Source organism: Saimiri boliviensis, chromosome 21, assembly GCF_048565385.1.
Source record: "Saimiri boliviensis isolate mSaiBol1 chromosome 21, mSaiBol1.pri, whole genome shotgun sequence".
Lineage (NCBI taxonomy): Eukaryota > Metazoa > Chordata > Mammalia > Primates > Cebidae > Saimiri > Saimiri boliviensis.
In genome coordinates this window covers 13,986,014-14,012,736 of record NC_133469.1, presented here as the reverse complement: position 1 = coordinate 14,012,736, position 26,723 = coordinate 13,986,014, and the positions used below count along the sequence as shown (strand labels likewise).

The 26,723-nt window shown below is 52.8% G+C and overlaps 1 protein-coding gene across 6 annotated transcripts; it reads right to left on the bottom strand.

The window, feature by feature from the left end:
* Positions 1–5,540: 5,540 nt before the first annotated feature.
* On the bottom strand, positions 5,541–24,964 carry C1QTNF6 (C1q and TNF related 6). 6 transcript variants are annotated; one of them, XM_074390790.1, is made up of 5 exons: positions 24,689–24,964; positions 20,226–23,835; positions 15,917–15,982; positions 9,164–9,401; positions 5,541–6,587 (listed from the first exon to the last, which is right to left on the bottom strand). In XM_074390790.1, the coding sequence occupies exons 4-5, from the start codon at positions 9,393–9,395 to the stop codon at positions 6,040–6,042; spliced, it is 780 nt and encodes a 259-aa protein (XP_074246891.1). In that variant the 5' UTR covers positions 9,396–9,401; positions 15,917–15,982; positions 20,226–23,835; positions 24,689–24,964; the 3' UTR covers positions 5,541–6,039. The 6 variants fall into 6 exon arrangements, 5 of the variants coding, with proteins under 5 accessions (XP_074246891.1, XP_074246889.1, XP_074246890.1 ...); XM_074390788.1 differs by lacking the exon at positions 24,689–24,964 and adding an exon at positions 14,695–14,864 and having other exon boundaries at positions 20,226–24,300; XM_074390789.1 differs by lacking the exon at positions 24,689–24,964 and having other exon boundaries at positions 20,226–20,355; positions 22,432–24,300.
* Between the last annotated feature and the right edge of the window lie 1,759 nt (positions 24,965–26,723).

The window sequence follows — 26,723 nt, the reverse complement described above, 5'->3', positions numbered from 1 at the left end:
GTTGAGTATGTGTACCTTGCACCCAGAAGCATCCTAACAAATACAGAGGGCTACGTAGCCAAAGCAGAGGGGGAAAGTTTGCAGTTCTTGGGGTTTCCGAACAAGCTTCCTCCAGAAGCTCTAGGTGAGGCTGCCTTGAGCCTCCTCCTGACACTCAGGGGAGTTCAAGGTACCCCTAGATGATGGGGTGGTCAGGTGCAGAGGGGAAACAAGAAATGTGTTAGGATTGGGATTCCTGGCCAGAGTGATCCTGTCGCTCTTCCCCAGGCTGACCCCCAGCAGGTTCGGGACATCTGAGCTTCAGAGGAGCCATTCCTCTCCTCCTGGGCAGAGCTTAGGAAGGTGGCTGAGACCCCAGCAAAGAAATGTCCCCAGAGTGTATCCAGGCAGATGGGGCTGGGTCAGACAGCCCTCAGAGGGCCAAGGAATTGGTGTACAGGGAGCAGCCGGGTGTCCCAAGAAGGATGAGGACCCAGGAGGTGCTGTGGGAGTGAGTGTGATTCAGCAGCTATGGGAGCGGGACCCGGAGCCCAGAGCAGACGGGACATTGCCAAACTCAGCAGAGGATACGTGGACATGGAGTGCCCCAGCTCCTCCCGCTGGCAGGGAGGGGCACTTAGATGCAGCCGCAGGGAAATGTCGGGGGAAGGGGGGAAGAATCTCAGCTGGCCAAAACCACATTTCTTTGACTTCAGCCCATGGAAATGCCTAATGGAAGCGAAATTTACTCAGAGAAATAAAGCACGGCCTGTTTTGCAAATATCTGCATTTGTGTCACCCGTTCCTTCCCACCAGCAGCGACGAGCAGGCAGCCACCTCAGGAACCGCCCCCCCCTCCCACCCTACTGCTGACCTGCAGAGGGGTCACCTCTTTCCTCCGCGTGCCTACGGCCGGCTGTCTCCCATGACCCCTTTCTACTACGGCCAATGCCACCAGCTCCAGGCTGCAACTCCACAGCCCGCCTGACCGTGCGCTATGACCCCAGCCCCCAGGTGCCGGCCACCGCCGCCTCCTGCCCTCCTGGGTCTGAAGGCCAGCTGCTCCAAAGCCACGCCAGCTTAGCCCCACGCTCTCTTGACTCGTGTCCTGGAAATCCCTCCTTCCTCTCTGGCTCCTGCGGCCACCCGCTGGCCTCGCCCGTAATGCTCTTGACATCTGTTTCTGGTCATGCTAAGTTTCTGCCTGTGTTTCTCCTTTCCTCCAGATGCACACGTGGCAGTGTGTGGCTACTGTGACGGGCCTGCCAAGTGGAGGAGGAGAGGGGAGAGGAGCGGGGCTGCAGGGCTTCCCCCCACCCCCGGCCAAGGGCTGTTGCTTCTCCCTTCGCCCCGCACCTCTCCGGGGATGCTCAGGGAAGTCACTCATCCAACTCATGCCATCAGAGCACGGCTGTGTGCCAGGCACTGCTAATATCCAGATACACCGTCACACGCGGTCCTCTGCTGAAACCAAGCCAAGACTCACAGCGGGGAAATGACAAGCCCGGGTCATACTATAGGAAAAGTGATGCTGTGTGCCCTGAGCCAGGAGCTGGTCTAGGGAAAGGGTGCGCAGGAGTCAGAGCCCGCAGCTGGCTCCAGATTCCATAGGCTCTGGCGTCTGAGCACTCACCGCTCGCTCGGGCTTCCCCAGCCCTGTCACGTGCTCTTAGTATTCTCTGGCGCAACTGCTGCTATTTTCATGTTTTCTGCCCCACTGCCACTTCTCCATGGGTCCTGATTTGTGGTTTCTAAAAATAGCCATGCCTCTGTCTGCAGCCCTGGATTCCCTGAAGTCCTCAGAGGGGTAAGAGAGAAGGGCTTTTGCATCCAATATTACAGATAAGGACAATATGGGGGCCCCAGAAGGCTAAACAACTTACCCAGCACCCTCCCTCCCGTCCTCCAGCCAAACAAGCGACTCTCCTGGGCAGAGCTGGCACAGAAGCCCGCCTCCTGGCACCCCGGCCTGCTGGCTTCCCACTGTCTAAGGAAAGCCTTGCGGGAGCAACACCCTGGTAGACCCTTTATCCAAGCTGGACTGCCCACCTGGCAGCCCTCCTCTCTCCTCTCTGCTGTTGAATCTCACCAACTTCGAAGTCCACTGGAGACATGCCTCCTCCTCCAGGATGACGTCTTCATGATTCCCCCAGCTTCTGGGCGTTCCATGTCCTCCCCTGGACCACCATACAGGCCCCCTCCCTGCCTCCAGCGTCACCCTCTGCAGTCTGTGCTCCTCCTGGCCACAGAGTGATCTGCCTCTTAAAAGTGCCCCAGCACCTAAGAGATCAACCCTAGACTTGGCCTGACATTCCATTCCATCCTTTCCCTGTCTCAAACCCCATCCTGCTCTCTCTGCCTCCCTCCCAGACATTTATCTAACCTACTGGCCTCTCCCACTGCCCAGAGCATAGACCACACTGGGCCACCTGCAATCCTCTCCTCCCATCGGCTTCTTTCCCTGAGCCAAGTGTCTTTCAAACTCCTATTCATCCTCCAAGGCCTTTCCCAGATGGCTCCTCCACTAAGAAGCCTTCCCAGATTACCACATCAGAATTCTCTGCTCCACGGCCCACACTCCCGTGTGGCAGAAGAGCTCCTGCGCAGAGCTTCTTCCCAGGAAGACCGAACACTTCCAGACACAACCTAACGTAGCCGGTGAAATGGCTGCAGCCCACCCATCCAGACTGCAGGTCAAGCTAAATCCCTGCATCAGCTCTGCCCGATTTTAACTCAGGTTCCCATCTCATCACCCTTTCCCCCATCGATCTTCCCTGTATTTGCCCCCGGCCACTCAACAAAGCAATGGCAACATGGGGGCAAGGTTGCCCTGCCCGGGGCACACTCCTTGTCAAGGGTCCTTCATTTCCCATGCCGCGGCTCCTCTTGACCACCCTCTCCTTCCCCTTCCTCATGGCCTAATGTTTCAGGCAGAAAACATCATTTTCAAAATATGTAATGGAAAGGGCTGGCCCAGAGGTGGTTACACGGGCATTCAACCAGCTTGCAGAAGTCACCAGCACTGAGCATGGTGGACCTCCCGGTCTCAGTTCCCTGAACTAACGTGGCCTTGTGATCTGCCCACCTTGGCTTCCCAAAGTCCTGGGATTACAGGCATGAGCCACTGCGTGTGTCCCTTTTTATTTATTTATTTATTTATTTATTTATATATTTTTGAGACCCAGAGTCTTGCTCTGTCACCAGGCTGGAGTGCAGTGGCCCTATCTCTGCTCACTGCAACCTCCAGCCTCCCAGGTTCAAGCGATTCTCGTGCCTCAGCCTCCCAAGTAGCTGGGACTACAGGCACGCGCCACCACGCTCAGCTAATTTTTGTATTTTTAGTAGAGACGGGGTTTCACCACGTTGGCCAGGATGGTCTCGATCTCCTGACCTCCTGATCTGCCCGCCTCAGCCTCCCAAAGTGCTGGGATTACAGGTGTAAGCCACTGCGCTTGGCCTCGGAGGTCACTTAAATAGATTTATGTGAGTAGCCTCCAGGCTGGCCTAGAAAGTCCAAACTTGACTGCATATTAGAAAGCCAGACCTGTCAAGCTGTTCCACCATCCAGTGGATTCGTGTTTTCCCGGAGAGAAGATCCGGCAGTTATCCTAATAATTAGACACAAAACACGAGACGGGGTCCCCGGGGCACGAGAGCGGGCTTCCGAGGGCCTCACTGGAATGTACGTGGCACAGGCTCTCAGCTCTGCGCCACACAGTAGGCACTCAGTAGATGCTGAAAGTGAGCGCGGCACTCACGGGGCAACCTGGCATCCTTACGTCCACCGCACAGGGTAGATGACCATCATCCCCATTTCACAGACAGGAAGCCGAGGTGCAGAGATGTGGGGGCTTGCCCTAGGTCACGGCCAGAGAGCGAAACGGCAGACTCCGTTCGGGTTCCACTAACTCCAAGGTGCACGGGTTGTGTGAGCCGGGGGCTGGTTTCTTTGTGGGCAGAGGGAGCGGAGCAGAAAGAACCAGTCTGAGTTGCCAAGAGGAGACAGCGTTGTTTAATCATGCTGGACGGAAGGGCAGGGCATGCTCGGGGGGAGTCGATAGCATCAGTCTTCCTGGCACTGGTCGGGCCCTGTTTCTGTCATCCAGCTGTGGAGCGACAGCTCCCTTGGCTGTGAGCACCAAAGACCACCCCCCACCCCGGCACCTCGGTCCCAGAGTCCGCATGAGCACCAATGGGCAGAGGCCGCCTCCCTCTAGGGAGAAGAGCAGGCCACCTGGGTTTGGAAGGCTAGGGGGCCACTGGGCCACCCCACCCTGAGAGAAGAAACAGAAGGCCCGAGGTCCCTCCTCTGCCTCAGCCTCTCCCAGTGAACAGAACATAGTCTGCATCAGCTCCCCAGACCTGCTGAAGGCTCCAAAGCCTGGGGCTTCCGCCCTGGCCCTGCGCCTGCAGGTGTCTGGAGAGGCAGCACCAGGCCGGGGGAGGGCTCTGAGGTGAGCAGCTGTCCACTGGGGCCTTAGCACCTTGATAAAGCCTGCAGAGTCGGGGCACTGGGCCAGTGGGAGGGGAAGGAGGGGCAGACAGCACCTGGGGACAGACATCAGCATCTGAGGGCAGCTGGAGGTCCTGGGGAAACTGAGGCTCGGATGCCTTTGGTGGAAGGAGGTGAGCAAGGCCCTGGCAGATCCCTGGGAGGAGCAGGAAAGGGATCTCAGTGAGGAGGGGAGGTGTCCTCACAGGCTGCCATATCAGCTGTGGGGAGAGCTATGGGTGTGGGCTCCATTCCTCGGGGGCCCCTTCGCCCCCAAAAGCCCCCACACTCCTGAGTCCTCTACTCACAGCACCCTTGACCTGGACAAGGCCCCCTGGGGTTTGCTTTAACGATGGACATTGGGCAGGTGGATGAGAAGCGGGGAGGGGATACCTGCCCCTGCCACCGGGACCCCGCCCTGCCTGCCTTGGGGAGCGGTACGTTATGGAGGACCAGCAGCGCCTGAACACCCAGAACACAGACCCGTGTGAGCTGTGGGTCTGCTTCAAAACCTGCGTACACATCTCTCCCTGCCTGGCTGGACCGGCCGGTCACTGAGGCAGGGGCAGGGCCTGTGTCTGACTGCCTTACCCTTCCCGGGACCCAGCACAGAGTGAGCACTCAGTGTTTGATGAGTGAATAAATGAATGGTGGCTGTGGCAGTGCAGGTGTGAGCAAGAGAAGAGGGCGAAGGAGCAAAGAGAACACAGCACAGGGAGCCCTGGAGGGAGGAGAGGGTTTAAGAATGTTGGGAGAGGCCAGGCGCAGTGGCTCACGCCTGTAATTCCAGCACTTTGGGAGGCCGAGGCGGTTGGATCACCTGAGGTCAGGAGTTCGAGACCAGCCTGGCCAACAAGGTAGAATCCCATCTCTACTAAAAACACAAAAATTATCTTGGCGTGTTAGCGGGCGCCTGTAATCCCAGCTACTAGGGAGGCTGAGGCAGGAGAATCACTTGAACCCAGGAGGTGGAAGTTGAAGTGAACCCAGATCACACCACTGCACTCGAGCCTGGGCAACAGAGTGAGACCCTGTCTCCAAAAAAAAAAAAAAAAAAAAAAAAAAAAAAAAAAAATTGGGGAATATTCTAGAATGTGTGGAGGATTCTAGAATGTTCAGAAAGTACTAGAATATTGAGAAAGTTTTAGAACCTGGTTCCTCCAGTGCGGTTCATAGACTGATAAATAGCATCAGCATCACCCAGGAATGTGTTAGCAACGCAGAATCCTGGACCCACTCAGACCTACTGAGTCAGAATCCGCATTGAACACGAACCCCGGGTGATTTACGTGCACGTCCAAGTTTGAGAAGTGCTGGGCTACGAGGTTGGAAAAGTTCTAGAATATTTAGGTTAGAAAGTTTCTTAAAATAGGTCCAAGAGAGAAGAGAGGAGCAGAAATAGTCTGGGAGGGACGGCGGCAGCCAAGAAAGCAGCCGGGTCTCCAGAACGCCAGGTCCCCGGGGACCTCCCTGGCCTTCCCGCTTCACCGAGACGCAAACCGAGCCTGGCAGGGGGCGGGGCCGGCCCCTGAGCGCTCCGGCCGGGAGGGTGGCCCAGACGGAGGCCCTCAGTCGTCCCCGGCCTTGATGAGGTGGCCGCTGAAGGTGATGTAGGTGTCGAAGTTGTTGCTGTAGATGGCATTGTCGCGCTGGCTCTTGAAGAGCCGCACCCAGACGCGGTCCCCGGCGGCCAGGTCCAGCATCACGCTCTGGCTCTGCATGATGCTGCGGGCGTTGGGCTGCGCGTACAGGACCACCACCTCCTGCTCGTTGTGCATGATGTGCACGTACGTGTCCTTGTAGTTCCAGCTGTGCACGTTGAGGCTGAAGAAATAGATGCCGCGCAGGGGAGCGGCGAAGTGGCCGGCACCCATGTCGAAGCACCCGTCGAGGTTCACGAAGACCTTCTCGAAGAGCAGCGTCTTGAAGTCCCCGCCGCTGTGCAGAGCTTCCTTGCGGCCCACCGAGAAGGCGAAGAAGTGCTTCTGGCAAGCGGGGCCGGGGCTGCCCATCTCCCCCTTGTCGCCCTTGCTGCCCTGCGGGCCAGGCTCTCCTTGAGGACCATCCATGCCCCTAGACCCTGGGATACCCTTTGGGCCTGGGTCCCCTTTGTCACCTGTGGGGATAAGAAGGGGACAGTTCAGGGTGGACATCTGAGCCTGCTCCAGGGAGGTACCCACACTCATCTGTGAAGGCTCTGCCCCTGTCCTGGCCCAGAGAAGAATCCAGGATTTATTTATCACCTACTATATGCCAGGCATTGCCATCCCAAATGCCTACCTAAAGAAAACATGGCCCAATGCGGTGGCTTATGCCTGTAATCCCAGCACTTTGGGAGGCCAAGGTGGGTAGATCATGAGGTCAAGAGATTGAGACCATCCTGGCTAACATGGTGAAACCCCGTATCTACTAAAAATAAAAAAATAAAAAATAAAAATAGCTGGGTGTGGTGGCGTGCAGCTGTAGTCCCAGCTACTCGGGAAGCTGAGGCAGAAAAATCACTTGAACCTGAGAGGCGGCGGTTGCAGTGAGACGAGATTGTGCCACTGTACTCCAGCCTGGAGACAAAGCAAGACTCCGTTTCAAAAACAGAAAAGAAAACATCATGACCATCTTCACTTCACAGAGAGGTTAAGTGACTCCCCCAGGGCCACACAGTGCAGGAACAGAAGAGGCAGGACTTAAAATGTGTTCTATCCTCAGGGCAACTTGGCGTCCCCGCACCCAGCAGGGAGGGTCCGACTGTTGTCTCTGGGAGGCCAGGCCCAGGCCCCCACCCCAGGCCCACGGCGCCACAGTCCAGGCTGGCGGGGATGCGGGGCGTGCTGGAATGCACTTTGGGTTTCTTACCCAGGGAAGAAACCAAGAAAAATACCTTCGCCCACCTGGAGGAAAAGCCCAGGTTAGGAGCCAGGAAGCCCTTGGTTGGCCGTCCTGCCCCATGTGACCTGGGGCACTCCACGGCTGGGGTCTATGTTTTACAGAGGATGATGTCCATCTCACAGGGGTGGTTGTGACCTCTCAATGAAACGTCCTATGGGAAAGCATTGTGCAACCTCTGCAAATAAGGGGCCGAAGAGTTCGCCCAGCATGGCTGGCCCATCCCGACCTGCTCTGACTGGCAGCACGTGCAATGGCCCCCAGGCAGGCGCGGCCCTTAGTCCAGGTTGCTTTCAATGTAAGAGAAGCTGGTGGCCGCCCACGCCTGCAGGGACCCGACCTCGCACAGCTCCCTGCCACCTGTCACAGGGCCTGGAGTCACACCAGCAATCACACCCTTGCATGGGCTAGAAGGCCCTGTGTTTTCCACAGGTGGGGGACAGGGCAGAAAGGAGGGCACAGTCCCTTGGGGCAGAAGCCCAGAGAGGGGAGCAGGGCAAGTCCACAGCTCTGCAGAGGTCGGGAGAACCGCCCCTCACCTGCACAGCCCCAGACCCCGTGCAGAATGCTGGACAGCTCAGCCCGAGAGAGGGAAGGAGTGGAGGTGGCTGGGACGAGGGGGCTATCTTCTTTGACTAATAAGGTGGCAGGCTCAGGGCCAGGGAGAGAGACCAGCCTGACCTACTGGGCAAGGGAGCCAGAGTTGAGGCTGCGACCGAGGACTCCCAAAGCCAGCCCAGGGTCCCTCAGCCACAGCAGCCAACCCAGCTCCCAGCAGGCTGCTGAGCCGGGACCAGAAGCAGTGACCCCGTCTTTGGGGAGGGCAGTGAGGAGGGGCCATCAGCAGCCGGGCACCTCTCCAACCCCATGCAGAGGGCTAAGCCGGCCCTGGGGAAGCTGGGTGGGGGCGGGGGGTGAGGAAGAGCAATGTCCTCTCCATGAAATCAGTGGACACGCCACAGGACCACTGGCCGTGCAATGGTGTGGCCCCGTGGACAACTCAGGAACAAATCAATCCTGGCTCCGTCCATGACAGCTGCGTGTCCCCAGGGAGACGGAGTTCCCCATCCTCGAAGTGGGAGGAATAGGAAAATACTGACCTCACGGGCTGCCGTGGGCCGAGACGGAAGCTACGGGTGTTAAGGTCTGGCCACAGCCCTCAGCCACCACAGTCCCTGTGAGGGAAGCGAGTCCTCCGTGTCTGATTGAGAGAGCGGGAGCCAGCCCTACCTGGATGGCGGCCCTGGGAGCCCCACAGGGCTGCGGGCTCCGACCCTTGGCCCCTGCTGGCTCTTCTCCACCCGACATTAGAGGGATCCATTTGAAACCTGAGGGGCACCAAGTCTCTCTTCCACTCAAACCTGCCCCTGTTCCCACACCACTCAGTGGAGCCCAGGTCCCTACGTGGCTGGTGGTGACAGGTGCCCGTGTGATCTGAGCCTGCTGCATCTCGAAGCCTGCCCAGGGCCTCTGCACCAGCCGTGTGCTTTGCCAGGATGTGCCTCTCCCGCCTCTTACGAGCCTGTGCTCCGTGGGTCCTTCACTGACCACCCGTTTAATATGCAGCCTGCACCCCAGACCTGCACTCCTGAGGCCCCTTTTCCTTTCCCAGAACACTGATCACCATCGAACATTCCACTCCGCTAACTTGGCTGACGTGTCCCTTGCTCACGGCCTGTCTCCCCACCGAGAATGGGCGCGCAGGTGGGAGGCATCTTGGTCTGGACTGGTTTCCGCCCTGCCTTCTACTCCCTCTGCCTCAGCTCCCCGGCCCTCCGTGCCCACTACCAGGTCCCACAGGAGGGCACTCACCCTTCAGGATGGTAATGTTAATGTAAGGCCTGACCTCAGGCAGGGCGTGTGGGAGGACGGAGGGAGAGGCTGCGGACACAGGGTCAGGCGCCAGGGGGTCCTCAGGGTCACAGCATCGTCGGCAGCCACTGGTCACATCTCTGTCCAAGCTGAGCTCCACCGCAGGGACCTCACACATCAGGAGAAAGAGCAGGAGCACTGCCGAGAGGGAACCCAGGGTGGCTGTCCCCATGGTGACCTGGAACAAGGAAGGAGGGACAGGAACTGAATTTCACTCAACATCTACTATGTGCAGAGATGCCCGGGTGGGCGGGTGCCGCCTCCCCCAGCCAGAGGGATCCTGACCTAACGCAGGAAGGAAGGTTATTGTCCCCATTTATCAGGCAAGAAGACTAAGACCTCCGCAGATCAGCAAGCTCCCTGAGACCAGGAACGGACTGTGGCAGAGCAGGGCCTGGACCCTGAGTCTCCCGGCACCCAGTCCACGGAGGCTTCTGCCCCACACAGGTCTGGGAAGAAGCCCCTCTGAAGACAGTCACAGCTGACAGCAGAAAGGGATCCCAGGAGGCGTTTGCCGGGGCAGGTGAGAGGACGCTCCAGCTGCCCATGGCTGGCAACCCAGGAGACCGTCCAATGCTCTCCCGCCCTTGCACCTCCCTCTGGCATTGTCTTGCCACAGACTCCACTATCGCTAGCAAACACGTGCCTCCCGGCCCCCAGCAGGAGGACAGAGGTTAGTGGGCATGGGAGACAAACACGAAGGGTTCTGCAGGCTTTTCTCGGAGGGGGGGACAGGTGGCCGGGCCCATGCTTTGACGTGGGAACACCATAGTCCTGTCAAAAGAGATAGGAGTTCGTTTATCCTAGCAGACAGAGAGCGACGTCCACGAGAGCATGCGGGGTGTGTGTGCTGACGGTGTCATTGCGTCACTGAGCAGTCAGGAGAAGGCATACAGGGGCCTGACTGCAGGCCATTGCTAGCCTTTAGAGTGCCTTTGTGCAGTGAGGAAGGTGCCCTCTGGACAAATTAGAAATGATGAGTCCCCTTTGGAGGGAAGCGATGCTGAGGGTGTGCGGCTTGGCAAGGGCTGGTGCTAGCCCACTGCCCAGTTCAGCACCTGTGTGCAGTTAACAACCTGTGCAACCCAACCTTAGCCAGAAGCCCTGCAGGGAAGGCTCTGGAGAGTTCATTCATTGGGGCCAGGCACGGTGGCTCACGAGTGTAATCCCAGCACTTTGGGAGGCTAAGACAGGCAGATCACGAGGTCAGGAGTCCAAGACCAGCTTGGCCAATATGGTGAAACCCTGTCTTTACTAAAACTACAACAACAACAAAAAATCATCCAGGCGTGGTGGTGCATTCCTGCAGTCCCAACTACTCTGAAGGCTGAGGCGGGAGAATTGCCTGAACCTGGGAGGCGGAGGATGCAGTGAGCTGAGATTGCCGCACGGCACTCCAGCCTGGGCGACAGAGCAAGACAGTCAGTCTCAAAATAAAAAAATCATTGGAAGTTGGTTGTGTCAATCTTTGTAGACCTCCAATCAGGTGCCATGGTGGTAGATGGGAATTAAGAGGTAGGACCAGGAGGTCTGAAAAATTCTAAAGGATCAGAAAAGTGCAAGCGTTGCTAAGGTTCTGTCTCTGGCCTCGGACAGGAAAGGGTCCAGGGTTCCAGGAGAGCGGCAAGAAATAGCCTGGACACCAGGCGCTAGAGACAGGCCTGGGTTCGGTGGGCAGGAAGCCGGGCAAAGACCTTTGAGGTGGTGCAGCTTCTGGGGGCTGGTGCCGAGTTATCGCAGGATCAGAAACTCTGCTTTGAAATCAGACTGGTTTTTACACTTCTGGCGTTTCTTTGTTTATTTCCTTTTTGCTCTCCTTTAACATTTAGTAGAATTCAAAAATATTTTTCTGTGGTTAATACATGTAGAGAAGGTACAATTATTACTTTGTAAAATGCCACCTGATCTCAGCTGAGCACCAGTGAGGGCAGAGTTTTAAAGGGACAGGATGGCCAGGTGCAGCGAGCTTTCCTGCAATCCCAGCACTTTGGAAGGCCGAGGCAAGAGGATCACTTGAGTGCCGGAGTTCGAGACCAGTCTGGGCAACATAGTGGGAGCCTGTCTCTATTTTTCAAAAATTAAAATTAAAAATAAATAAAGAGGCAGGACCCCTGCCCCACCCCCAGAGCTGGGTGGTAGCAGCAGGAGAAGGGGGCTGGGCAGGAAGTCTCCAGAGCCACCTCCCTCTTCCTCGAGGTGACCCTTCCCAAGCTCCTCTCTGCCCACCCTGGTTGGGTTCCTGGTTCTGCTGACTAAGGAAGTCAAATCCTCAGAGATCAACATCCTCCCAGTCTGAAACTACCATCCTCTACTTTTGCTTATAAATGACAAATCCCAGTGGCTTTGAGAAGAGCGACATTTCCTTCCTTTTCCCAGCCATAGATATAACCTCATGAGAAAAGCTGAGGTCTTCGAGTCAGATCTGAGACCCAGAACAGTTTGCAAGCTGTGTGATCTAGGGCTAGCGGCTGAACCTCTCTGGGCTTCCTGCTCCTTGACACTTACAAGGAGATGACACCACCATCTCCTTCCCAGGAAGGACTTCAATGCAGGGAAAGTGCTGCCTTGTAAAAGACTTTAAAAAAAAAAAAAAAAAAAAAAAAAAAAAAAAAAAAAGAAAAGAAAAGAAAAAGAAAAAAAAAAAGCGTGCTCCCATCGCTTCCCTGTGCCTGCATGGGATGGGATGGAGAACTTCTCCCAGAGGACTGGCCTGGTTTGGGAGCATTTCTGATTCCTATTGGCCCCAGCCAGATGGGAGTCAAAGGCTGTGAGACACAGAACCGTGGCCTGGGAGCAGGAATCAGGAAGCTGTTAACGAGGAAGAATAACCACAGCAAGGATCACGAACTGGCTCTGGGGGAGGGTGCCAGGCAGGGACCCAGTGTGGGGACCAAGCCACAGGGAGGACTTTTGGGGTCCTTACCGCTTCCACTGGGGAGCTGGGACCTCTCTGGGGAGAGAACGGCAAGGCAACTTTTCTCAGTCCAGGCAGGCTGTGCAGAGCTGAGTTTGTGTATGCCCGGGCAGTGCTGTGCCCGGGCAGGGGCAGGCAAAAGCCGGGAGCAGCGGAGTGCAGCCCTCAGCCAGAGGCAGGAGGAAATGTGGGGGAGAGCCTGGAGAGGCTGTCCCAGTCAGAGGGAGAGAGCAGGGCCCCAGATGCTTCCGAGAAGCAAGGAGGGAAGAGAGGAATTCTAGGCTCTGACCCCAGCCCCCAAGCTAAGGAGCCTCTGGTCACTCACCCTGTGTCCTGTGGCCTCCCCGGGCGACTCACGGACCCTGAGCCACTGCATGGCCTCTGACTCCTTGGCCCATGTCTGCAATACTAACTTGTTGCTGGCCCAGACCCCCAGGCTCAGCAGAGGAGGGAGAGAGGACGGGATGGAGGGAGAGAGGGTGGAGGGAGGGCGGGCGGAGGGAGCCGGCAGAGCCGCTTCCCACTTCCCCTCCTCCCTCCTCCCTCCCCTCAGCCTCTGGGTTCTGGGAGATAAAGGGAGACAGGGATTTCCTTTGCTTAACTCTTTGGTGATCCAGTGGGGTCTTGTTTTGTTCAAAGGCCTACCAAGTCAGAGCAGGAAGGAGTCTGAGGCCCCCTGATGATTGGGACACGGACATAGGGATGGGGCACAAGAGCCCCGAGGTTGCTCAGGAAGGGGGCAAGAAGCCCTGAATCCAGCCTGAGCTAAAGTGTTCAACTGCTCCGAGTCACAGAGGCAGGGTGGGTACCAGAAAAGGTGCAGGTGTTGGCCCTCCAGCCACAGGCTAGAACCCTGGCCCTGCCACCGGCGATGGGGCCAGACACATCGTCTCTGTGTTCCAGAACCGCAGTCTTCAGCTCCCTTTGTGCCAGACACATGGGAGGGCATCACCCAGGTTTGTTGGGTGAATGAGCAGGCTGATCTCCTCAGGTATCATGCAGGTGTTAGAAAGGAGTCCTGAGCCAGCCCCCAAGAGAGGATTCTTAGATCTTGCGCCAGAAGGAATGTGAGGCGCGCCCACAGAACCAAAGTGAAAGCAAGCGTATTAGAGAAGCAAAGAAACAAAGGAATGGCTGCTGCACAGGCAGAGCACCCCAGCACTCCAGCTGGCTATTCCTATGGCTATTTCTTGATGTATGCTAAACAAAGGGTGGATTATTCATGAGTTTTCCGGGAAAGGGGTGGGGATTTCCTGAAGCTGAGCGTTCCTCCCCCTTTTAGACCATACAGGGTGATTTCCAGACGTTGCCACGGTATTTGTAACTGTCAAGGTGCTGGTGGAAGTGTCTTTTAGCATGCTGATGCATTATAATTAACATACGATGAGCAGTAAGGATGACCAGAGGTCACTGTCATTACCGTCTTAGAAGTGGCAGGTTGTTTACCTCATCCTGTTTATCAGCAGGGTGTTTCTGACCTCTATCTTGTGATACCAGTCCTGCCAACTTCCTAGGGCGTCCTGTGACTAAAAATGCCTAACCTCCCGGGAATGCAGCCCAGTAGGTCTCAGCCTCGTTTTACCCAGCCCACATTTAAGATGGAGTTACCCTGTTCCTTCCCTACTCTCTTTTACAAGGGAATCCTTAATCTAAAGGGTTGTGAGAGACAAACATCCATCGTCTGTAACTTCTTCAGGCTGAACAGGGGGGATGACATTCCTAACTATTAGAGTCTCCTGCGTTCATGCAGAGCAGAGTTCAGTAAGAAAGTGTTGGGATGTTCAGAATTGTTCATTAAGTCAGAGTCCTGGCAAAAGGTGACATCTGGAAGATTAATATGTGTTCAATTTAAGAAAGCTTTGAGTAAGCTTATCGTGCATTCTTACACAAAGAGTATGACAGCCATATATTCCACAACAGCAAAGTCAAATAAGTAAAATTATCCCAAGTAAACTAAATAAGAAGGCTTTCCATGACCTGGGCAATGGTTGGAAATGAGCTGATATGAATGGCTAGCTGATTCCAATCCATGCGCAGAACTAGATACTGATCCAGATTTTTCTGTTACCCATCCCTCTTGTTTCTGATGAGAAGCAGTCAAGAGATGACTGTTTGAGTCACAGAAATAAGCAAGGTCAGTCTAAATTGCAGAAAAAAACTCAAAACGACAAGTAAGACTAGAATCTAATGACAGCTGTGCTATATTTTTTGAAACATCACTTTTCTCTCTCCAGCCTCCTATTTTTTATTAAAAAACAAATCATGGTAGGAACAATTTCTTTGCAAAATAAGCTTTAGTCTTATTATACTTGCTTCGTTCTTTGCATAAGGTACAGCAAGTACAATTATTTGCCATAGAGGCTCCTTTTAAAACTGGCTGTGACGGAGCTTGGTTTCATAAAGCATCTTAGATCAGATGTTTTAAAGCCTTGAGCCCAGCCACGGATTGAGCTATGCCTGCAAGTACCTGTATGTGTTACATTAATTCCTCTCCTCTTGAGGTCCCAAGATAACTTGGGGCTCCTGGGCATGTCCGAAAGTGACATTCTTTACTTACTACAGGTCAGGAACCATGTGCAGGACTTCATACACAAGGTATTAGACCAGTTTTTCCAAGGGGCTTTTATTGGCTCTATTAGTCCACTTCATTCCTTAAAGCAGTCTGTTCATATTTGAAAGTATGTCATTCCAGTCAAACCCTTGTGAAACAGTTTCTCCAATTGTGTTCTGTTACAAAAAGAAAGAAAGAGAGAGAGAGAGAGAGAGAGAGACAGAGAGAGAGAGAGAGAAAGAAAGGAAAGAAAAAGAAAGAGAGAGAGAGAGAAGAAAAACAGATTCTTACTGAACTAATGCAAATAACAATATTGCCATAAGTAAAAACACTCACAAATAGTTTCCAAATTCTGGAGAAATCAGGTAGAGCGAAAAAAAATATATTCTGAATTTTGTTTTTGGACAAAAACCTTGTTTTATACTCCTTGCGGGAGCATACTTTATTCAACTGTTAAAAGCTGAAAATAGCTCAAAAAGAGGGGGTTTCTTGACTGTGAAAAACAAAACAGAAAGATCAACGTTTCAAGCAAAAAGTCCTAAAAGATTACTTCAGTCTTTTATTACTTCAGTCTATGCAATTAATTCCTGTTTTGTCTGATAGATATGTGTTCGTTTTCCCAGAGTCTTGGATGTTGTTTTCTTTCTCCCTGCATTTAAAAGTACTCACCAAAGTCCTACAGCTGATTATAAATCCCCTTTCTAAGAGGAAAAAAAAAAAAGATAATGAAAAGACAATTGTCTATGGATGACAGAAAGGCTTAGGGCAGCCACGGTTAAAGAAATTAATATCACTGAGTGGGAAATCTGGATACCTCTGTGGCACACAATAACAACATAACAATTACAATGATTTTAATAATGTACATTAAGTCACGTCAGAATTATAGGAGTTTCCCATAATTTTGGAACACATAACAATAACATAGTTATATACAAATACAGCCCAAAGAAAGCCCAACACAATTTCATCCTTGACAATGTTTCCTGTATTATTTTAATGCACCAAATAAGCCAAATACGTCATCTTTGGACTTAAGGGGGCCTAATATCTAAAGGACTAATCAGGTTAGAAAAAGACATAACTTAGAACTTGATTTTGAAAAGTTTGTCAAATATCAAAAATTTAAAACATTTGGTACTATAAAATAGCATCCCAGGTCACCATAAGTCATTTATTTGGCCAAAACAACTCAAATATATTTCTAAAGGCAAAAACCTTTACTCACTGTTTTTCTTCTCTTTCTTTTTTTGGGAAGAAAGTCTTCAGGAATACTTAGCTTCCCCACCTCCCCCTGCAAAAAAAAAAAAAAAAAACTGTATCTTTTCTTTCCCTTCTTTTTTCTATAGCTTATTCAAAAGGCAAACAAAAATCTTTAATTATTTTTCAGCAACACATGAAAATCTTGTTCAAGAGAGAAATTTTGCCTTTGCATTTGTGTATTATTCATGTCAAACTCAATTCATAAAGCCTTATGGACAACTCTATCCAATTTTACTGTTTGACCCTGAAGTAAGATTCTCATAAACCTTTTATAGCTCTTTACAATTTTCTTGTTAAAGAGTATACCAGTGCTCTAAGAAAACCCCATTATACTTTTATTCCATATTAAATTTATGAAAAAACTGAATAATATCCCTTTAACGTTAGCCAATAGATTCACACAGAATTTCTTTCACAAGATTAGTCTTTCACAAACCTTCCACAACTTGCTCAAACCTTCAGCTTTATCCTACCTAACTTAAAAACAATCCTTTAGCCCTCTACAGTGAGGGAAACAAATCCACATTCTCATGCTTTCTTCTAATCTTCTTACATTCTACTTTCCTTACACACCTTGCATATATAACTGCTTGTCCAGCAGTCTCAATTACATATGTTACAATGTTAACTCTTAGCAACTTTTACTTTTGGTGAAAAACCTGGTAAGTAAGCCATTTTAATTATGTTCCAAGTGTGGAGCCTAGGACACCAGGCAGAAGGGCAGATAAAGTCTGACTCTTTCTAGCATAGCTGGGGGCATGGCTAAGTTGACAAGTCCCAGGTCTTAACTAGAATCTAATGACCCCAAAACAGGTAAGCTGGACAATTTTCAAAAGTCAATGATGCAGTTTATGACCTTGAAGCATTTAGCACACCTAATATCCGACCTGCCTAATTTAGACCACATGTCTAAATTTTGAAGATATTTTAATTTTATCAGTAATCTTTAAAACTGTCTTTATTTCCCAAAGATTATTAAAGTCATGTGAACCAAAAGGTGTTACTGTTTCTATTTTTTCTGACAAAATATTTGATTTAAACACTTATTATTTGTCAGAGCTTTTTCATATATCAACATCACACACACAACACATACAAATACACAGACAGAAGATCCAGTAGTTGTCAGATTTTTCATTTGCCAGTTTTTAAGTTTCTTCATTCGATTACTGACGTCAGGGTGGAGCCCTTCAAGGAACAGGGCCAGGAAACCCTGCAGTTTCTAATGAGTAGGCACAGCTGAAGGCAAAACAGATGCCCAAAATTAAAGGGTCCCATTTTTATATTGGATCCTGGATCCCAAAGAGAGGCAATCAGCCCATCCCGCATGGGAGTCTTATCTCTCAATGGAGGCTGGGGATGCTTCCATACCTTCTAGGTGGCCAAGAGCATGCTTTTCCGATCCAAATGTGCAAGCCAAGTATCCCCCGACAACTGCCATTAGCCATCCCTAAAACTGTATTTCCCACCTAGTTATTACATAACAAGGCTACAAGCTCTCTTACAATGCAAACTAATTTCTGATATCCCCAAAAGTCAAAACCGTCAGATAACACAATGCAAAACAGAACAGAGCCTTAGATTCTGAGAGGGGTCTATCTGCTTTCAGTTCCTAGGGGTCCATGAGGAAAATAGAGGTGTCTTCCAAAATGGGGTCTGTGGCACCTCCTGTTTTTCCCAAGGAGTCCCAGGCTATTAAAATTTATCGGCCAGGCGCGGTGGCTCAAGCCTGTAATCCCAGCACTTTGGGAGGCCGACGTGGGTGGATCACAAGGTCAAGAGATCGAGATCATCCTGGTCAACATGGTGAAACCCCGTCTGTACTAAAAATACTAAAAATTAGCTGGGCATGGCAGCGCATGCCTGTAATCCCAGCTACTCAGGAGGCTGAGACAGGAGAATTGCTTGAACCCAGGAGGCGGAGGTTGCGGTGAGCTGAGATCGCGCCATTGCACTCCAGCCTAGGTAACAAGAGCGAAACTCCAACTCAAAAAAAAAAAAAAAATTTATCTTAGGTCCTCTCAGATAGGGCATCAAGAGTGGCGAGAAACAAAATGGAGAAAATAATTCAGTTGACTGAAAAGAAAAACTTTTTTCAGAAAAATAAGATCCAAGAAGAGAAAAAAAAAAAAAAAAAAAAAAAAAACCAAAACCATAAAAGGCCTTTTCAATGTAGGTATAGCTTGGATATCCATTTTTAATTAAGCTGACTTTTAACCAAATCTTGTTACCAGACTCCAGCCAGGACAAACAGCCAATATTTCTGGCTTTTGGACTTCACAAACAGTAGCCTCCCAGGTGAAACCAGTAAGCTTTAACTACGGTTATGACTTAACCCAGGTATATGAGGTATTTTCAAAGAGGTGATAAGCAGTTTTTACCAGATCTAGACTCGCCAAAGGTAGGTCAGAGAAAGAAAATTCAAATGAGAAGTCAGACGCTGTTTATGGAGGGGAAGAGAATCAATAAATGGCAAAGGTCACACAGATATTAAACCAGAAAGGACTCACTCCCTAAGGCAAGAACTGAACCTGGGTCCCCACTGCGAAAAGACAAAGCCTTAGCTTCTGGGCCACAGAACTGGATGGCTTTTGTCGTTTTTCCTCGAAGGAGACGAGAGAAGCCAATTTCAAACTTGCAAAGGCTGTCCACTGCTCAGGATAATTTTTACGGCTATCACGTGAACCTCCAGCTTCCTGTCCTCTGGATGATGGAGACTAAGAGAAAGAACTCCCAAGGACATAAAACAAACCAGACAGAAACCTCATGTAGTTTTTATTTCAGGGACCTGCCACAAAGTTTGTAACTGACCAGTTTCCTGGGCCAACTTGAGTAACAGGCTTACGGGGGTCCCAGGCCCTATCCTACAGTACCTCTTTTTAGGACAGATTGACACAGAAAGATAAATTCACAGCACAAAGTACAACAGATTCTCTAAAGCTTAAGACCGCCCCCCACAAATCCTTTTTCTTTCTTTATGTATTTGTTTATTTTTGAGACAGAGTCTTGCTCTGTAGCCCAGACTGGAGTGCAGTGGTGCGATCTTGGCTCACTGCGACCTCCCGGGTTCCAGTTCAAGCAATTCTCCTGCCTCAGCCTCCCAAGTACCTGGGATTACATGCCTAGCTAATTTTTCTATTTTTAGTAGAGACAGGGTTTCACCATTTTGGTCAGGCTGTTCTTGAACTCATGACGTCGTGATCCACCTGCCCCCGCCTCTCAACGTGCTGGGATTATAGGTGTGAGCCACCGTGCCTGGCCACCTTTTTCTTATTCCTCAAATTCCTTGCAGGAGAGACAAACAGTGATTTTGTATCATTTATTCAACCAGTTTGCACAAAGAGAGGGAGGCCAGAAGCCTGACTGGTAAGAAATTCTTACCCTTTACCAGCACGCCAGGCTTCTGGGTTCCCTTTCTCTGTGTGGCTTTGATGGCCCTGCTTGCTGTGCCATTGCTATGGGGGCCAAGCACATTACAAAAGAAAATCGTCTTTTCCATTTCATGGAACCACAAAAGCCTCTGAATTTTGTAAGGTGCCGCCCAACTGCATGGGAAACCCAATTAACATTAATATTTCCCATTCCGGGTCACCAGCCGCCCCAGTCAGTGCCCAACGTCAACCTGGCAAGGCTCAAACTTGCCCCCAGCGGCCCTTGTCATCTTCGATCCTCTCTAAGTGGGGTGGAATGGCCTCCAACCAGGAATTTCAACATGTGGTCTCTGGGCAAGATGGAAGAGCGGACAGTCACCCTGAGCGACAGAAAGGGTAGGAAAGAGAAAGGAGAGGGAAAGAAAAGCATTGCCTCCCAGAAGGTGGAGAAGGCCCAGAGCTAAGGGAGGCTGGAGGAAGAACCACGCATTCCATCGACACTGGATGGGAGGTTCAGGTGGTCGCTTGCCAGCAGCAAAGTTATCTTTTCCAGCAATCCCATCAGCTCTGAAGTTGCCCCCTTTAGGGAGAAGAAAGCTCCCCATGTCCCATGATCCTGTACATGCCTAATCCTCTGTCCCACAGCTGTCGGCAAACAGTGCAAGGCAGATTATTCCAAAGACAATAGGGCTTTCATTTCTCCTCACCAAGGCACTTTATCAAGGGGGACCTCTAGCCCCCTAAATCTTAGGCAAGCCTCCAACCTTCTGAAGTTGGGCCTCTAACCCAATTTCTGACAACCACCCGTGCCCTTTACTAAGAGGAGCCCTTCACCCCTATTTCTTAGGAGGGACCCTAAACCCAATCCATACTTGACGCAGGATGAAACACCCCACTGCTTACCCAAGGTCGGACCCTCGATGCTGTAGTCTGGTTCCTCTGCGTCGGCGGTTTCTCTGGTATCGTCCCTTCGTGGTTCAGCAGAAAAATGATACTAGAAAGGGGTTCTGATCCAGACCCCAAAAGAGGGTTCCTGGACTCTCACAAGAAAGAATTTGGGGTGAGTCCACAGAGCAAGGAAAGCGAGTTTATTAGAGAAGTAAAGAAACAAAAGAATGGCCACTCCATAGGCAGAGCACCCCTGAGGGCTGCTGGTTGGCTATTTTTATGGTTACTTCTTGATTATATGCTACACCAAGGGGGGGGAGTATTAATGTTTTCCAAGAAAGGGCCTTTCCCCAGAACTGAGACCTCTTCGCCCTTTTAGGCCGTATAACGTGATTTCTGGACGTTGCCCTGGCATTTGTCAACTGTCATGGTGCCGGTGGGAGTGTTATAATTAGTGTACAATGAGCAAGGAGAACGCCCAGAGGTGACTTTCATCACCACCTTGGATTTGCTGGGTTTTGGCAGGCTTGTTAACCACATCCTGTTTACCCGCAGGGCATTTAGGACCTGTACCTTGTGAAACCAGTCCTGCTGACCTCCTAGCTCATCCTAAAAATGACTAAAATGAGGAAAAATGCCTAACCTCCTGGGAGTGCAGCCCAGCAGGTCTCAGCCTCATTTCACTCAGCCCCTAGTCAAGATGGAGTCGCTCTGGTTCTAACGCCTCTGACACAGGGCCAGGGCAGCAGCCAAGTCGCTTCCCCATGCCCCAGCCCCCGCTACCAAAGCCGTCTGCCCCTAACTGCAATCCTGCCAGTTACTAACTCATCCTGGTCTTCTAGAGCTATTCCCCTGTGGCAATGACCCCCAAGAAGTTCATAGGAGGGTAGCCTGTGTGCCTCTGGGTCTGCACAGGGGCCTGCCTCAGTTTCCTTTTTGTGAGGCTGAAGTTGGGCAAAGACTCTCTGCCCTGGCTTCCTGGGGCCCAGGACTCCTGTATAAAGACTGTCGCAAGCATCCCTTGCCCTTCCCCAAGGGATCTGGTGGGTTCTGACTGGCTTCTTTACTGCATCTTCCTATTCTACATTTGTTGGGGACTTCTGCCTGAACCAGGTCTCATCTCTCTAGGAGCTTTTGGCCCCCAAAGGGTGTTTATATCCATTACTTCAACTAGTCCTAGGGAGCTGGAGTCAGGCTGCTAAAGTGACTTGTCCGAGATCACATAACTGGTGGAGAGGAGCAAAGCCCCCCTACAGATCAGAAGACTCACCAACCTGATGGAGTTCCCTCCGGGCTTGCGCACGGGCGTGGAACGAAGCTCACAGATCAGGGCCATCCCCAGGAGAAGGAAAGTGCAGGAGTGCAAGGACCCCATGGGGAGAGGGACATATTTAAATCTAGGGCTTTGGGTGCTAAATCCCAGTCCCCGCTCACAGCTGGGCAAAACGTGGAGAGGATGGAATAGCCTCTGGGCTGTGTGTCCTCGACCAGGACTCATCCTTGGGCCTCCAATTTCCAATGTATTTGGGGGATAATCAAACAGAAGAATATGAAGCCTGGAGAGATCCTCAGAGATGATCTCGTCTGATTCTTTCATCTGACCAGCAGGGACACTGTGGCCCAGGGAGGATTTCTCTTTGGCCCAAAGGTCAAACGGCACACTGGAGTCCAAGCTGGGATGACAGCCAGACCCTCCTAACCTCCAGCCTTGTGGTGCTGCCCCTCCCAAACGAACTTGGAATGCCCCAGGCCATCCATTCAGGGGTGCAAAGGGGCCCCGAGGAAAGCAGACTGAAGGACTGTGGCCGCTGGGAACACCCAAAGGCCTGCACTGACCCTGCCCTCGACGTGGCCCTGCCTCAGGCAGCATTCCCAGGGCGCAGAGCCAGGGCTGCAGACACAGGGAGCCAAGGGAGCCTCCCTCCCTGCAGCCTCTAAGGAAAAAGGGTTGAGTCGGCAGCACTGGAGAAAGAGACAGCTCCTGGCTGGCTCCAAGCCTTGGGGCTTAGAAAACTGACCTTCTGAGGAAAGAGGGATGGGGAGAAAGGTAGATGGGACTTGGGGAGAAACAGGCTAGGGACACAGGAATGGTTTTGTCAAGGGCCAACTGTGTGCCTGGCAGTGTATCCCATGCTGCCCTCAACAGCTCCCCAGCAGGGATGAGCTGCTTACCCCACTGCACAGGTGAGGAGGCTGAGGTCTGGAAAGGCAGGCAACTCACCAGGTTCCAGGGCCACCTCATTTGGCTCCCAGGGCATGCAATGCCCCAGAGAAGGGCTTCCTGTTCCTCTAGGTGCAGGGCAGCTGGCTGGAGTCAGAGCAGGCAAGAGAACAGAACTCCAGAATATTACACTTCGGTATTTTCCCTCCCACTTGCTTTCACCGTGCCTGAAAATTCTTCCATTCATGCGTCATCCGTTGGTGTCCCAGCCTTTCTGATGATCTCCTCAGCTGGTCAGGTGGCCTGGAAACAGAGCTGCAGCCCTGGGGCAGGAAAACCTGGATGATGACTCAGTTCCCCTCCCAGATGTATGACCTTGGGCAAACTTGCCTCTCTCAGCCTCGGTGTGCCTGGGCCAGATAAACATGGGGCGGCCAGGACCATGTGAGCTGACTGGTGAATGTCCAGTGGCGGTACTCCCCACTGGTCACCCATCAGTAAGGGGTGTGTGCCCTTTCTCAAGTACCCTGGGACCCAGGACAACAGCATGACCAGGAGTGTGGGCCCAGGGTGGCTCTCATGACCCTGCTATCATCCCCAGCAGCAAAGCAGGAACCCCAATGCAGAAAGCCAGGGTATGGGCCCCTTCCCCAGGCACCTCCACCCTCTCCCCTACCCCTAAGACGGAGGGCTTTTGCCCCACCCATTCTGAGGGCCTTCCATGTCTTGACTCCCCTAATCCTTCCAACAATGCTCTGAGGTAGGAACACGTGTTAACTCATCTATTTTACCGAGGAGATAGATGAAGCACAGACTGACAGCAGGATGTGGTCAACAAGCCTGCTAAAACCCTGGCCACCATCCTGCCCTCGCCCACGTTACAGCCCAGGGTCAGGAGAGGATGTGAAAACAGGCACCTTCGAGCCAGGGCTTACAAAGCACCGCGCGCTTCATCTATTTAAAAAATAAAATGTGTGCCTGTCAGAAAAGGAGACAGGACGGTAAACATGCTGACTCCTGGCTTCTGCTATAGAGGCTGTGAGTGGCCAGTCACAGACCTGATTGTTCTAGTGCAGAGATCAATTTCAGCAAAGGAAAACGCGAGCGCCTCCTGCTGGGCAAGTCGCCGCGCCCGGGAACCGGGGAGGCTACCCGGCCCCGGCCCCGGCCCCCGGCTGTCCCACAGCCCGTCCCACCAGCCTGTCCCCTCCTCAGGGAACTTTGGGGCAGGCCGGGGCGCCAGGTACTCGCTTCTTCCTCCAAAGCCCCGCAGTCCCCGCAGCACCCCGCAACACACAGCGGCTTCCTCCCGCGGGCACAGCGCCAGGTCCTGCTCTATCGAATCCCCCCGTGTTGACACGTCCAGGGGCCGGGAAAACTTTCGCTCTCCGGACCCAGTGTCCCCGTCCTGGGCTTGCAGTAACGCGCGTCGGATCCCAAAGGTGTTCCGCGGAGTTGGGCGGTCTGTCAGGTTTTACAAAAGGGGAAACTGAGTCAGGAGAGCGCCAGCGCCGCACCAGGCACTCGGCCCCAGCGGGAAACCTACTGATTGTTGGAGGAGAAACCGAGAGTCAGGGACACCGCGGGGCAGCAACCTCCCCCGACACGACCGACCAGAGGCAGAGCCAGCAGGTTCCGGCCTGCGGTCGGCGCCAAGCTCTCCCCCTTTCCCTGCAGAAGGAAGGGGAACGACGCCCCAGCGCCAGGCTCGGGGAGCGCCTCGCTCTCCACCTGCTTCGGCCTCAAGCCCTGGCTCGTGGCTTCCTTTGCACAGCCCAGGGCCCAGGCAAGCGGGACCCGCACCGCCAGGGCAGCACCAAGGCCCCAGGGCCGAGGAGACGACCCGCCACTTCGGCCTACACACTCCAGGGCCTCGCGCCAGCACCGAGCCGTAGCCGCGCCGGGGCAGGGCCTTTGCGCTTCCGGCGCGCAGCGAAGCCGAGCAGATCCGAACGAGGCCGAGTCTGGCCGAGTGTTGCCGAATGCAGCCGAGCAGAGCCGAGCCTGGCCGAGTGGAGCCAAGTTCAGCCGAGCGCAGCTGCAGGTCGGACACCACGTGGCGACTGGGCGAGGCCTGAGGACCCGCGGCGCCCCCTGCCGGGCCTGCGGAGCACAGAGCCCCCCCCCCCCCCCGCCCCCTCGCCCTCCGCCGCCTGTCCCAGCAGCCCTGCGACTGGCCGGTGAGATGGGCGTGGAGCCCATTTTCCGGATGAGGAAACTGAGTCTACGAGAGGTTTTTGAAGCTGGCTGAAAGGCACTCAGCGCTAAGAGGTTGTGGCGCTGGGGTTCAGACCCGACTGCGTGGCGGAGCGCTCACCTGCCACTGCCGCCCACGTTCCGTTCCCTCCCTGGTAGCTGCGGTCTGAAACGGCCCAGCAGGTAGAGCCCCTCCCTTCTGAAGAGCAGGTGCAGGGTCCTGGCTGGAGTTCAGGGGCTACCCCCGGTCTTACAGAGGGAGAGACCAGGCGCGCTCCGGGGGCTGTCGAGCGAGCAGTTCTCCGGAGCAAATATTGACACATCTGCTGGCCACTGAAGCGGACAGAAGGGTGGAGAGGCCGCATCTCGGCTCTTCTGCTGGGCTCCCTCCGATACACCCCACCCCCACCGCAGGCCTGCCTCAGTGTCCCCACCCGTAAGATGGTGACAGAGGCCGTGGGCTCCAGGAGAGTGTGAGCCAGAACCCGAGGTGTCTGGGACCCCGCGGGATGCTGAGTGTGGCCCGGGCACATTTTTTCAGCCTATGAGAAAGCGAAGGCTTGTCACCGTCCGCACACACGTGTGCACTGTCGCGCGCCTGTCATTCACCCCTCGGTGCGGGCATGCTGCTATGAGGCTTGCTGGAGGGCTGCTGGCTGCTGGGATTCTGGGGAGGAACCAAGGTCCCGGTGGCGCCTGGGCTGCCCTCTGCCTGGTGGGTCTTCCTGTAGGGTGTTGTCTCCCCGCCCCGCCCCGCAGCATCACTCCTGGCCGCTCAGCCCCCATTTTCATAGTTGTCTTTTTAAACTATGGTCCCTGGACTAGGGCCTAGGAAAACAATGTTTTGGGTCCGGCTCCCGGTGCTGTAGCCACATGACCACATGACCATCCCGGCCCCACTGTCTTCAGGGGTAATATTCGTATCAGTGATGTCTTTGGGAACTGGAAGGTCTATGCCTTCCCTGTGGACACACTCTGGTTCTCTCTTTTCACTCATCTGGACTATAATCCCTTCTGGAACACTTTCAGCCCCACCGCAGATGGATTCCTGCTCCTGCTAGAGCTCGTCTCCTGTCCATGTCACACACAGCACCCATGGTGTGCTGGGTGCTGTCCTATGCTGTTGCAAATATTAACTCATTTAAAAATCCTAGCAATAGGACAGTCACTCTCATGCTCATCTCAGAGAGGAGGAAATTCAGGCACAGAGTGGCCAATTAATTGGCTCAGAATCAAAGAGCTAGTGAAGATGAGCTGAGATTCCAGCCCAGGCACTTCCAGAGTCCGTGTGCTTAAGAATTGCTTTCTGGGTCTCCTCCCTCCCCGAACTTAAGTCTCTGGTAAGAAGTGGAGAGAACTCATTCTCTTTTCTCTCCTCCTTCCTTCCTTCCTTTCTTTTCTTTCTTTCTTCTTTCTCTTTCTCTCTCTTTCCTTTTTCCTGCTGGCTTTATGCAAAGGGCTGGCATTCTGATGGTTCTTTTTTCAGGTTTAATCCTTTAATACAGTTTTCAAGTAAAAAGTAAAAAAAAAAAAAAAAAAAAAAAAAAAAGAGAGAATTGCTCTCTTATCGCCACCATGACTCCCTTGGTTCCTGGAAGACAGATAGGCCTTGTACTGGACTTCTCTGCCCGCAGTTTTTTGCAGTTGGCAATGTTATAAGTAAAATTGCGAAGCCACAAAAGAAATAGCACTGGAAGATGAATCCTCCCAGAAAGGCAGTTCACTTCCGTAGAAGGCTGCAGTGCGCTCTGCTACTCACTTAGACAATGGAGGAGGAGGTACTCACTCCCGACAGGGGTTGACCCCACGGCTGTGTCACCCCCTATTGGCTAGGGTTAGGCGGCACAAGCTAGACTAATATCGATTGGCTATTTTAGAAAGAGCGGGGGTCCAGGCTGAGTGGCAGGGCGGATGTTTTGGCAGGGAGGAGAGTTACAGGTGTGTCAGAGCAGGTAGCCAAAGGTGATCAGGTGACCGGGATGAGTCAGGATGGGGGGCGGGCGGGGAGCAGATGTGAACTACGGATTAGAACAGGTGGAGAAGGTTGTTTACTGGAATTCCAAGGAAATTAAACTTTAAAATAGAGAATTAAAGTCTAAGAGAGCTGCTCAGGACATCCTGATTCTTTGAAGAGAAATGTAGGGTTCACTATAACT

Coding starts and splice junctions, on each gene's coding strand:
- C1QTNF6 (XM_003932894.4), bottom strand. CDS start 12,513: ATGCAGTGGCTCAGGGTCCGTGAGTCGCCCGGGGAGGCCACAGGACAC. Junction 9,402..12,462: donor GGGAGGCCACAGGACACAGG/GTGAGTGACCAG, acceptor TCCTTGTTCCAG/GTCACCATGGGGACAGCCAC. Junction 6,588..9,163: donor TAACATTACCATCCTGAAGG/GTGAGTGCCCTC, acceptor TTATCCCCACAG/GTGACAAAGGGGACCCAGGC.